This window comes from Chiloscyllium plagiosum, chromosome 8 (genome assembly GCF_004010195.1).
Source record: "Chiloscyllium plagiosum isolate BGI_BamShark_2017 chromosome 8, ASM401019v2, whole genome shotgun sequence".
In the NCBI taxonomy this organism is placed as follows: domain Eukaryota; kingdom Metazoa; phylum Chordata; class Chondrichthyes; order Orectolobiformes; family Hemiscylliidae; genus Chiloscyllium; species Chiloscyllium plagiosum.
This window is the reverse complement of record NC_057717.1, coordinates 102193501-102206039: the sequence shown is the minus strand read 5'-3', so window position 1 is coordinate 102206039 and position 12539 is coordinate 102193501. Positions and strand designations below refer to the sequence as shown.

At 41.3% G+C, this 12539-nt stretch overlaps 1 protein-coding gene across 1 annotated transcript in view; it reads right to left on the bottom strand.

The window, feature by feature from the left end:
- LOC122552262 (complement C3-like) overlaps nt 1-12539 on the bottom strand; it is a 125670-nt gene that overhangs the window by 41507 nt on the left and 71624 nt on the right. Inside the window, exons 23-26 of the mRNA XM_043694949.1 lie at nt 8810-8896; nt 6850-7053; nt 3462-3537; nt 1490-1652 (exon numbers count right to left, since the gene is read on the bottom strand). Coding sequence (XP_043550884.1) covers nt 1490-1652; nt 3462-3537; nt 6850-7053; nt 8810-8896 — 530 coding nt within the window. The remainder of the gene's footprint in view (nt 1-1489; nt 1653-3461; nt 3538-6849; nt 7054-8809; nt 8897-12539) is intronic.

Sequence of the window (12539 nt, the reverse complement as noted above, 5' to 3'; positions counted from 1 at the left end):
TCCAAAAAAAAACTGACACAGAAATGTCTGACAATTAAGATCATAAATTAAAAGGTAAAGCCTCAAATCCATCTGAGGGAGCAACATGGGCTATTTAGAACATCTAATTTAACATTTCAGGTCCAGTGACCCTGCTTTAAAAGTTCTGTTAAAAGTTAAGAGAGCTAAAAGGTCTTTTAGCTTTCTCTCTCCACAGATGCTGCCAGGCCTGCTAAGTTTCTGCAGCAATTTCTGTTTTTGTTTCTGATTTCCAGCACCTGTAGTTCTTTGGGGTTATTTTTAAGAACAACTGTGTAAATCCAACAAAAATGTGAATTTTACACGACAAACATTTTAGAACCAAAGTTCTTACCAAGAACATTATACCTTGACACTTACTTCTCTTGTTGGATTTTTGAACAAAGCATAAAGAGGTTGAACGTTATAAATTTACCAAATAGCCCAAGAATTTTTTCGCAAGATTTACAGTGGAGCCCGGTCTAAATGGACTCCATTCGATGGTAGAGCCTCTTCTGTACTGTATGAGTCTATGATTTGGTGAACAAAGAATGTGATGACAGATTTTGGAGAGGGAGTAGGAATGAAAGCAGAAAGATTTAGGTACCACGTCCAGAAGACCAGTGGGACAATGGTTAAAAGCATGTTCGTCAGTGGTGGAGGGTGAAAGCAGGATGTACAAGTTATGGTGGGATAAGGCAGTCCTTAGATGGAAAAGGATGAAAGGGGCAGTTAAAGGAAGTTTTGATGAAGGTGTTCAAAATCTTTCAGAGTATGGGTAGGTTAAAAATGAATAAAGTGTTTCCAGTGCCATGAGCATCATTAAACAGAGGACCCAGTTTAAAGTTGTTCAGACAAGAGGCAAGTCAAAGAGGATTTTCATTATTAAATATAGTGAGTCACTTTGATCTGGAATGCACTACCTGGTGGATTGAAGGGAGCAGGTTTAACAGGAAATATCAGAAGAGAATTAGGGGATTCAGTGAAGGGGAGAAATTTGGGGTAAAAACAAAGAGTAGAGAGTAACTGGATAAATCTTTCAAAGAGGATGGCACGGTGGCTCAGTGGTTAGCACTGCTGCCACACAGTGCCAGGGACCCGGGTTCGATTCCAGCCTCGGGTGCCTGTCTGTGTGGAGTTTGCACATTCTTGCTGTGCCTGCGTGAGTTTCCTCCGGGTGCTCCGGTTTCCTCCCACGATCCAAAGATGTGCAGGTCAGGTGAATTGGCTATGGTAAATTGCCCGTAGTGGTCAGGGATGTGTAGGGTCAGGGGTAAATATCGAGTAGGGGTCTGGGTAGGTTACTGTTCGGGGGGGTTGGTGTGGTCTTGTAGGGCTGAAGGGCCTGTTTCCACACTGTAGGGGTTCTATGAACTGGCACTGGTGTGAGAGGCTGAATGGTCTCATTCTATGATTACACCTATTCATTCTATGATTTTCTTAATCCAGCCAGCTAGAATAATGAAGAATGAAAAAGAAACATGTAACATACAGTCATGGTTTTTAAATACAAAACAGGAGCATCTTCTTTGAAGTGACCGTCGAGGAGCTGTTTATTGTATATCAGCCACTTAGCAGCCTCACAAACATGTCTTGCATCAATTGTGATCAAATTGTTCGACATCGCAAACACTTTCAGCACATATGCAGTCAGCCTGCAAAGGAAGGAAATGCAAGAGAAACTCACTATGAAACATTTTTTGGAGCAAAGTAATTGAAAGAAGCTTTTCCCACTGAAAACTGAAAAGGCCACTCTTTCAGTGTTGAAATCCAAATAAATACTTTTTCCACCTAATCTGGAGGTCAACAGAAATAATATTTTTTGGCCCAAATTCAACCTTTCAGTTTCCTGTCCAAATATCGAAAAAGGTAAGAGGTAAGGTCATCATAGTCCTGCTGTCTCACAAGAAAGAGAGACAACTGAAAGGCAATTACCTAGTGGTATTATCATTAGGTATTAGTCCAGAAATTCAGCTAATAACCTGGGGGACCTGGCAGATGGCAGAATTCAAATGCCTTAAAATATATGGAATTAAGGGTCTAATGATAACCATGAGACAATTATTGGAATATCCCATCTGGTTCACTAATGTCCTTTAGGGAAGGAAACTGTCATCCTTATCTGGTCTGGCCTACACGTGACTCCAGACCCACAGCAACATGGTTGACTCTTAACTGCCCTCTGGGACAATTAGTGATGGGCAACAAATGCTGCCAAGAGACACTGACATCCCATGAGTGAATAAAAAAACTGGTGATAGTTTAACCTGGGGGCTACCATGCCTCATGTGAGGGCAGACATTGGGGAGTAGAGTCCTTATGTTAACTTCAGGCTGGATGGGGCTGTTGGTATCATTGTGTATCATAACCCAGCTGTCCCTATAATGTTAATGGATAAAATATTTATACTATTGAGTCTATGACAGAAAGAGTAAACACATTAAGGCAATTAGTTTTGATTTGACTCAGAGCAATAGAATTAAGATTTTTAAAAATGTATTCATTTTGTGGGATGTGGGCATCGCTGGCTGGGCCTAGCATTTACTACCTGTCTCTAGTTGCCTCCCTGAGACAGTGGGGGTGAGCTGTCTTCTTGAACTGCTGGAGTCTACCTGCTGTGGGTTGACCCACAAAGCTGTTAGGGAGGGAATTCCAGGATTTTGACCCAGCAACATTGAAGGAACAGCGATACATTTCCAAGTCAAGATGGTGAGTGCCTAGAAGGTGAACTTGAAGGTGGTGGTGTTCCCATATATCTGCTGCCTTTGTCCTTCAAGGTGGAAGTGGTTATGGGTTTAGAAGGTGCTGTCTAAGGTGAATTCCTACAGTACATCTTGTAGATAGTACACACTGTAGCTACTGAGTTCAGAAGAGAATTGTTATCTATTAGAAGGAGAACAAACTTCATTTCAGTGGGGAACAACTATCCTTAGTAGAGTGCTTTCTTTAATGAGAAGTTTCCAACTCAGAAGAGTTTGTGTAGAAGCTTTCAAGCTGTTAGAATGGACAGAGTTTAGACCCTCTGAATTGTTAAAAATTGACTTCTGCAGTTCAAGGATAAGAGACTGGGAGGAGTTATCTGAAGAGTTCAGAAAGGCATATAGTTTCACTGGGATTGAATGTTTGTGATGGACGATATTGGAAACCAGGTTGAAACTGCTTTGATGTTTATGCTCGGATTGTTTTAAACTGCCTTGTGTATCCATATAGCTTGATTCATTTTTTTGTTGTTGTCTTTAGTTGACAAATGCATTTCATGCAATCTAGTGACGCATCATGAAAGTTTTGACACCAGAATTATTTGGTCAGAAGACAAAATCAGAAATGCAAAACTTTATTTGTTTAGCACCTGTAACATGGTGAAACATCCCAAGACATTTGATGGAAGCGAGATTCTATGAGATATGGAGAGACAAGATGACCAGAGAGAGAGAAAGGCAACATTTTATTTCATTGTAACATACCATGTGCTAGATGGCTGAGTCAGAAATGCTGCATAGGAACCATCAGCTTTGCGATATGCGAGTTGCTGAGTATAACCTGAGTGGGGAAAAAATTAAATGAAAATCAAAAGTTAACTAACTCTGGAGATACAAAATGAAACAGATAAGAAGCTGGGGGAAAACAGCGATTTTTTTCGACATATTGGTGAGCTGGATGGTTTTTCCTAGTAGTTTCAGGATTATCATTTGACTTTTAACTCTAGATTTTTATTGGATTCAAATGCCACCATCTGATGTGGCAGGATTCAGATATTACCTGGGTTGCTGGATAAATAGTCCAGCAATAATACCATTATGCCATCATCTCCCCTTGCATGCTCTTTTCTTGATTTGCATACTAATCTTTCTTGACTTGTATATTCTTTCATTCCTTTTATCAGATTATAATTCGGACATTGTCTCCTCCACTATGATGTCCTATGTATCTGCTCCACTAGCTACCTGAAGAAGGAGCAGCGCTCCAAAAGCTAGTACTTCCAAACAAACCTGTTGGACTATGACCTGGCGTTATGTGATTTTTAACTTTCCCCTCTACTGTGACATTGTAAACTGAATTCTACTTCCGTTCACATGTGCAAAGGGGAGGGTGTGACCTATTGGCATTATCGTTAGACTATTAATGCAGAAACTGTGGTAACATTCTGGGGACCTGGGTTCAAGTCCTACCACGGCAGATGGGGGAATTTGAATTCAACAAATAACTGGAAATAAGAGTCTAATGATGACGACGAAGCCATTGTTGATTGTCAGGGAAAAGCCCATCTGGTTCACTACGGAGCAGGAAACTGTCGTCCTTATCTGGTCTGACCTACTCGTGACTCCAGACCCACAACAATGTGGTTGACACTGGTATGGGTAATAAGAGCTGGCCTAGCCAACGACGCCCATATCTGAGAGTGGTGAACTCGGCCCGGACAATCACAAAGGCCAACTTCCGATCTATAGAATCCATCTACCAGGCCCCGCTGTCAAGGAAAGGCCGCCAGCATCCTCAAAGATCCATCCCACCTTGGCAATGTTTTTCTACAACCTCTACCATTGGGGAGAAGGTACAGAAGCCTGAACACACGCACCAGCCGGTTTCGAAACAGTTTCTACCCTAATGTTGTTAGAATACTGAATGGACTCACAAACTCTTAAGATTCATCGATACCTGTGATTTTGTTTTTGCCACTGTTTCCCTATTATTTACTTATCTATGTTACTTAACTCTGTGACCTGCCTGTATTGCTCGCAAGGTAAGGCTTTTCACTGTACCTCGGTACACGTGACAATAAATTCAATTCAATTCAATTCAATTCAATATCCTATGAAGGAATTTTTAAAAATGCTTGTCTAGCATTCCTTGATAAAGTCCATATCATCTATTTGTTTTTTCCTCTGCTCCTCTTAGATCCTGTTATTCTGTCACCAAAAGAGAAAATGCTGGAAAATCTCAGCAGGTCTGGCAGCATCTGTAAGGAGAGAAAAGAGCTGACGTTTCAAGTCTAACTGACCCTTAGATTCTAGTATCCGCAGTAATTTGCTTTTATCCAACAGTGTCACATTTATGTGACCCATTCAGGTTATTTGTCCTCCAGCTCTGATCAGTACACAAACCTGCTCCTGTCCAGAGCACCTCTTAAACTTCCTTCAGCTCTCCCTCTCCCAGATCAACACTGTCGGTCCCCCATCACTGTCTCCAAGAGAGTACACTAGACATTGTCAATGTCTTCTTACAAGCAACAATTTCCAGTGCCCCATTTTTGTAGCCCACTGTCTAGACCACTCATTGAGATTTATTTTGCCAAACTTTGTGACCTATCACTTTTTCACCAGGCAACAATTACTGCCTGCCTACTCCACATTACTTACATGTCTGTATACCTACAAGACCTCTGCCATTGCCACTTCATTACCAATAGATTGCATTAACATTCTAGCCTGATAGAACTTAGCTTATGAGACATTATTGCCATTATAATATATCATTACTGACGGTCTCCATGTGCAACAACATATAAAATTCATTTTCTAAAACATGACATTCGTTAACTTAACAAACATTAGCACCATAATTCCAAACCAACTCATCTCTAAACTTCGAGACCTAGGTCTCAGCTCCGACCTCTGTAACTGGATCCACAACTTCCTGAAGCATAGACCACAATCAGTAAGGATAGGTGACAATACCTCCTCCATGGTAATCCTCAACACCAGTGTCCCGCAAGGCTGTGTACTCAGGCCCCTACTGTACTGCTTATACACGCATATTCTGTGTGGGCAGATTCTGCCCCAACTCCACTTACAAGTTTGCTGACTGTACCACCATTGTAGCTCAGATCTCAAAAAATGACGGAATACTGGAAAGGGATTGAGAGTTTAGCAGCGTGGTGTAAATGCAACAATCTCTCCATTAATGGCACCAAAACAAAGGAGCTGGGTCATTGACTTCAGGAAGCAGAATGGAGGGCACGCCCCTGTCTGTATCAATGGTGCTGAGGTGGAGATGGTCCAGACTGTCAGGTTCCTGGGAGCTACGATTACCAACAATCTGTCCTGGTCCACCCATGTTGTCGCAATGGTCAAGAAAGTACAACAACGTATGTCCTTCTTCAGGAGGCTAAGGAAATATGGCATGTGCACAAGGACTCCAATCAATTTGTATAGATGCACCATAGAAATCATCCAATCTGATGCATCACAGTGTGGTTTGGCAACTGCTTCCCAAGACCGCAAGAAACTACCGAGAGTTGTGAACACAGCCCTGTCCATCACACAAACCAACCTCCCACCCACTGACTCCATCTACACTTCCCGCTGCCTTGGAAAAGCAACCAACATAATCAAAGACCCCTCCCATTCCAGTTTTACTCTCCTCCACCCTCGTGTTGGGCAGAAGATATGAAGTCTTGAATACACGTATAAAGAACAGCATCTTCAGCGCTGTTATGCGACATTTAAACAAACCTTTGAAATGTTAATTCTGATCTCTCTCTCTGAACCTTCTCTGTGGCTGACACTGTAAAACTGCATTCTGCACCCTGTTCTGTTCCCCTGATGCACTTTGTATGGTACAATCTACCTACATAGCACGAAAACCAACACTTTTCACTAAATCTCAGTACAGTCAGTTCTGATATAATGCAGTGGTTCCATTCTCATGCAACCCCATGTTATAAGAAAATCAAGTCATACTAATGGGGCCGGAATCATGTTATAGCCAATACACACTTTAGAAACGGTGCCCCTAATTGTTCAATCATGTTATGACAATTTTGCATCAATGAAATGCACATTATAGCAGAACGACCTGTGCATGTGACAGCAATAAATCTATCAACACGAGTCCAAAAAGAGTGAAATGTACCTTGTCTAATGTAATTCAATGAAGTCCCTCGTTTGTCAATTCCCACTCTATCCCATTGCATCGTTTTGTCCAGAAATTTGGTGACCAGCACTCCTGGGGTTAAATTTTTCATGTTCTGCTCTCCACAGCCACCAGGAACACTAATTAGATGCCTCAGCTTGGCTCCATCAATGGAATTTTCAATTGTTTGGGCTAAAATGTCTCCTGTTTCGTTAACAAAAATACGTTATGAAGTACAAAAGCGAAATGACGCAGACTCTAGAGTTCATGTTTCAGGTTATTGATCCGAACTGAAAAAAGTTATAAACTTTTTTTTAAAATAAGATGAAAGGGATGGTAGCACCAAAGCATCAGATATTGTCGCTTAAAAAGGGAAATTAAATTGCTTCATCTTTTGACTAGGTACATTGTATGCATCCATGTTCAACAATTAGATCAAGGATTGGAGTCTATAATTTCTACCCCCATATTAGTTCCTTTTCTTTACATGTTTCTGTCATGTTTTTTCTGCCCTGTTTTTCTTCCGGATGGCAGCTGTTCATTGTCCTGCCATTCACACCTCATCCAGTCACATCTTCTCCAGTTAGGAAGGCAAATGCAATGTCAGAACTCCATTCAAGAGGGCTGGAATACAAGACTAAAGACGTACTGCTGAGGCTGTGTGAGACTGTGGTCAGACACTATTTGGAATATTGTGAGAAGGTTTGGGCCTCATATCGAAGGGAAGATGTGCTGCCCTTGGAGGGGGTCCAGAGGAAGTTGACAAGAATGGTCCCAGGGATGAATGCCTTTGTTATATCAGGAGTGGGTGAGACTCTGTGTGACTAGGACCCAAGGACAGAGCCGAAGAGTGAAGGGACAACCCTTTAACACAAAGATGAGGAGGAATTTCTTCATGCAGAGGGTGGTTAGTATGTGAAACTCATGTGGCTGTGGAGGCCAAGTCATTGAGTGTGTTTAAAATAGAGACCACTGGACCGGTTCTTGATTAGTAAGCGGATCGGGGATTAGGGGGAGAAAGCAGAAGAATGGGCTTGAGAAACATTAGCCACAATGGAGTGGTGGAGCAGGCTGGATGGGCTGAATGGCCTAATTCTGCTCCAATCTCTTATGGCCTTGTTGGGAAAGGGCAGGAAAGTGGTCGTGAAGAGTGGTTGTATGGCAGAGCATGCTCAAGGGGCTGACAGCTTACTCCTGCCTTTAATTCTTATGCTTTTATACACCTATTTGGTGGAAATATCTACTTATCCCCATTTTCCACACTTTACTCATAATCCTTCAAATTTCTGTCCTCAAGTTTTTGTTCATATATTAACATTTATTTATAAGATCTTTTACATTTAATATTGCTAAAATAACTTAAGTTTTGAAAAAAAAGTTTGAAAAAACACAAATTACAAATTTTGGGGACATGCCTGGAATGGTTTCTTTAAAACACGTCACTGAATGCTCACTGTGGTAATTGGCGGATTTTTATTTTAAAAGACTTCTGAGAAAGCATATGACTGGTTGCTTTGCTGTAGACCCTGCTGGGGCTGTTTTTTTTTTAAACACAGTATCTAGATTGGTGTGATTCTTGTTTTATCTGGTTCAGTTGGATGAAAGCCTACTGAGAAAAGGCCATGTTAGAGGGAGACCCACTAAGAGCAAGCAGAGTTGAAGGAAAGCTTGCTATGAACAAGTTGCCCAGCTGGTCTCTCCAGTTTCTGAATCGAGAAACTGTGACATCAGTTCAGTGTGAAACCCATTCGCTTCTGAAAGAATGTTTGAAAGAGCGTCTCAAGATTGTATTTCCTGTTTCTGCAAGACTTCAGAGGTAAGCAGGCATAATTAAAGCAACAGATTCTGGAACATTTTTCTTTCGGCTTCTGACACTGAAGATGTGCTTGCCCCTTCAGCCTCTATAAGAAAACAACATGAGATTTTGTGTAGAAGCAATCCTTTATCCATTACAATGTACCTTGGACACTGATGAATGTGTTAAGCTCTGTTTTTAGAAGAATGTCACTTGGAGACTTGATATCAACCTCAAGATTTTGTTCTCCACCTGAAGCGAAGAAAGAATATATTTAATTAAATAAAACAAATCCTTTCACCAATTCTTTGATTTTCTTAACAGCTATTTATTTGGGTTTATGTCACATTTTTGTTTACTAGATTCACTCCTGTAATTTATTAGATATTTCAGTCTTGTTCCTTCCAAGGTTTCATGAATGGAAATGGAATTTTCTATTGTTATGGACTATGCCACACCTCTCAAAACCTCTTTAAGCAGATCGCCCAGATTGTAACTTTGCTATTTATTTAGCTCGGTGTATAATGGATGTTCCCAGAGTAAATTAGCTGGGTCGACTGCCAAATTTTAAACAAACAAAGTTTATTTACAATATTATGGAATGAAACAAAGAACAGAAAATAGAATACCCAATAACTTATCCAATCCAAATCTGAATTAATGATGCTGTTCCAAAACACATATGTCCCTTAACACAATCAGTAAAAGATGGCACAAGCTTACTGTTCGTAAGGAGAGAGAGAAGTCCAGCACCTTGTTTCACACATCCCCTCCTGTAACTGAACCAAAAACCCTCAGCTGCCAAGACTGGCCGCTCCCCTTTCATTACAGAAGTTATTTCTAAAGCATGAAAGCCTTTGGCCTGAAAAATCATCTGTTTAGGGGTAAACAAAAAGGGCTCAAGTAAACCATCTCTGCACCAACTCAGCCGTTTCGGAGCCTGGGCTGTTTTATGACCTCTCTGAAAATAGTAACTTTGAGAAAAACGACTAGCTTTGTGACACTACATAGATAAATGCAGACCAACTGAAGCTTTATTTGACTTGAGTCTTCAGACTGAGAAATTCATGTTCAAGTATGTGAAATGACTAGTGACTTTAAAAGGTTGGCCTTGTTTTGGTTGCATTTTGTTCAAGTGATAGAATTGAGAGACCAAAATGTCACTCTAAACATCTCTTGAGTGTTAGTTGGATCATTACTAGAGTATTGTGCAAAATTCTGGTCTTCATGGATGTAGGTTTGCTCATGGGAAGGTTAATTTCCAGACGTTTCGTCACCCTACTAGGTAATATCTTCAGTGGGCTTCCGGGTGAAGCACTGTTCATGAGTCCTGCTTTCCATTTATATGTTTGGGTTTCTTTGGGTTGGTGATGTCATTTCCTGTGGTGATGTTTTTCTTGTTCTTTTTCTCGGGGGTGGTAGATGAGATCTAACTCAATGTGTTTGTTGATAGAGTTCCGGTTGCAATGCCACACTTCTAGGAATTCTTGTGCGTGTCTTTGTTTGGCTTGTCCTGGGATGGATGTGTTGTCTGCCAGACTACTCAGACCCCTTGGCATCATGGTAGCCCACAAACCTACCAACACATTAAAACAGCAGCTAATGAACTTGAAAGACCCTATACAGACAAGAAGCAAAACTAATGTCATTTACAAAATACTGTGCAAGAACTGTAACACTACATTGGACAAACAGGCAGAAAACTAGCCACCAGGATACATGAACATCAACTAGTCACCAAAAGACATGACCCTCTTCACTAGTATCCTTACATACAGATTAGGAAGGACACCACTTCGACTGGGACAACACATCCATCGTCGGACAAGCCAAACAGAGACACGCACGAGAATTCCTAGAAGCATGGCATTCCAACCAGAACTCTATTAACAAACACATCGAGTTAGACCCCATCTACCACCCCTTGAGAAAAAGAACTGGAAATGACATCATCACAGGAAATGATATCACCAATCCAAAGAAACCCAAACATAAATAGAAAGCAGGACTCATGAACAGTGCTTCGCCCGGAGGCCCACTGAAGATGTTACCTAGTAAGGTGACGAAACGTCTGGAAACGAGCCTTCCAGCTCAGCGAGCAAACCTACATCAAGAACCTCAACCTGACCTACAAGTCTTTTCAAAACTCGCTCTGGTCTTCATGTTACAAAGGAAAAGATATAGAAGATGCAAAAAGAACAGGTGTGTAAGGATAATACCAGAACCAAGGAGTTCTGTCAACTGGAGAAGATTGAACAGGCCAGAACTCTCCTCTGTAGAAAGCAGAAAGCTGAGAGCAGGCCAATGGGAAAGCATAATAAAGGTGTTCCCATTGGGGGAGGGGAGACCAAAACCAGGGACCATAAAAATAAGAGAATCTCCAGTAAATCAAGGAACAAATTTAGAAGAAATTTGTGTCGCCAGGAAAAGGTGACAATATGAAGCTCATTGTCTCAAGGCAAGCTTGAGGCAATGTGCTTAGCTGGATAACAAAAGCTAGAAGAGGGTCATATTGATTGAGTGAGATGAAGATGGTTGGAACAGGTCATGTGGATCGTAAGTACTAATACAGACCAATTGAGCTGAATGCCCTATTTCTGTTCGACTAATTAATTTTTCTTTTAAAGCCACAAAACTTTGATTTGTAAATTTTCCCTTATTTTATACTTTTTATGACTCAATTTGAGTGCACATTTCGACACAATTAATCCAACTCATGTTCAGAACACCCATTTTTCAATTATTATGAAAGTTACTTGAAGTAAAGAGGCAAGCTGTCATTGTTCATAAGCAAAGTATTTTCTCATTTACTAATCTCAGGATCAGGTACAGAACACACCCAAATACAGGCGCCAGATGCCTTTATTCTATAAGACATAAGACATTGGAGCAGAAATTAGGCCATTCAGCCCATCGAGTCTGCTCCACCATTCAATCAGGGCTGATAAGTTTCTCAACCCCCTTCTCCCACTTTCTCCCTGTAACCCTTGATCCCCTTGATACATAAGAATCTATCTTTCTCAGTCTTAAATGTACTCAATGACCTGGCCTCCACAAACTTCTCTGACTATAAGGTCCATAGATTCACCACCTTCTGAAGAGGTTTGTCCTTATCTTCGTTCAAAAAGGTCTCCATTTAACTCTAAGGCTACGACCTCAGGTCCTAGTCTCTCCTACCAATGGAAACATTTTCACAACATCCACTCTGTTCAGACCATTCAGTATTCCATGTGTTTCAATTAGATCCCCCCTCATCCTTCTAAACCCCATCAAGTATAAACCCAGAGTCCTCAAAACGTTCCTCATATGTTAAGCCTTTCATTCCTGGGATCATTCTCATGAACCTCCTCTGAACACACTCCAGGGCCAGTACATCCTTCATGAGATATGGGGCTCAAAACTATGCATGATACTCCAAATGTGGTCTGACCAGGGCCTTATTGATCCTCAGAAGTACATCCCTGCTTTTTTATATGCAAGCCCTCTCAAAATAAATGCCATCATTGCTTTTGCCTTCCTAACTACTGACTCAACCTGCAAGTTTACCTTGAGAGAATCCTGGACTAGAACTCCTCAGTTCCTTCATCTAGATTGTTAATGTATGAAGTGAAAAGTTGTGGTCCCAACACTGAGCCTTGCAGAACACCACTTGTCACTGGCTGCCATACTGAGAAGGACCCTTTTCTCCCCACTCTCTGCTTTCTGCCAGACAGCCAAGCTGCTATCCAGACTAGCACCTTGCCTCTAACACCATGGGCCCTTATCTTACTCAGTAGCGTCCTTGCGGCAGCTTGTCAAAGGCCTTCTTGAAGTCCATCCATTGGCTCTCCTTGGTCTAACTCACGCGTTACTTCATCAAAGAATTATAGCAGATTTGTCATGTATGACCTACCCT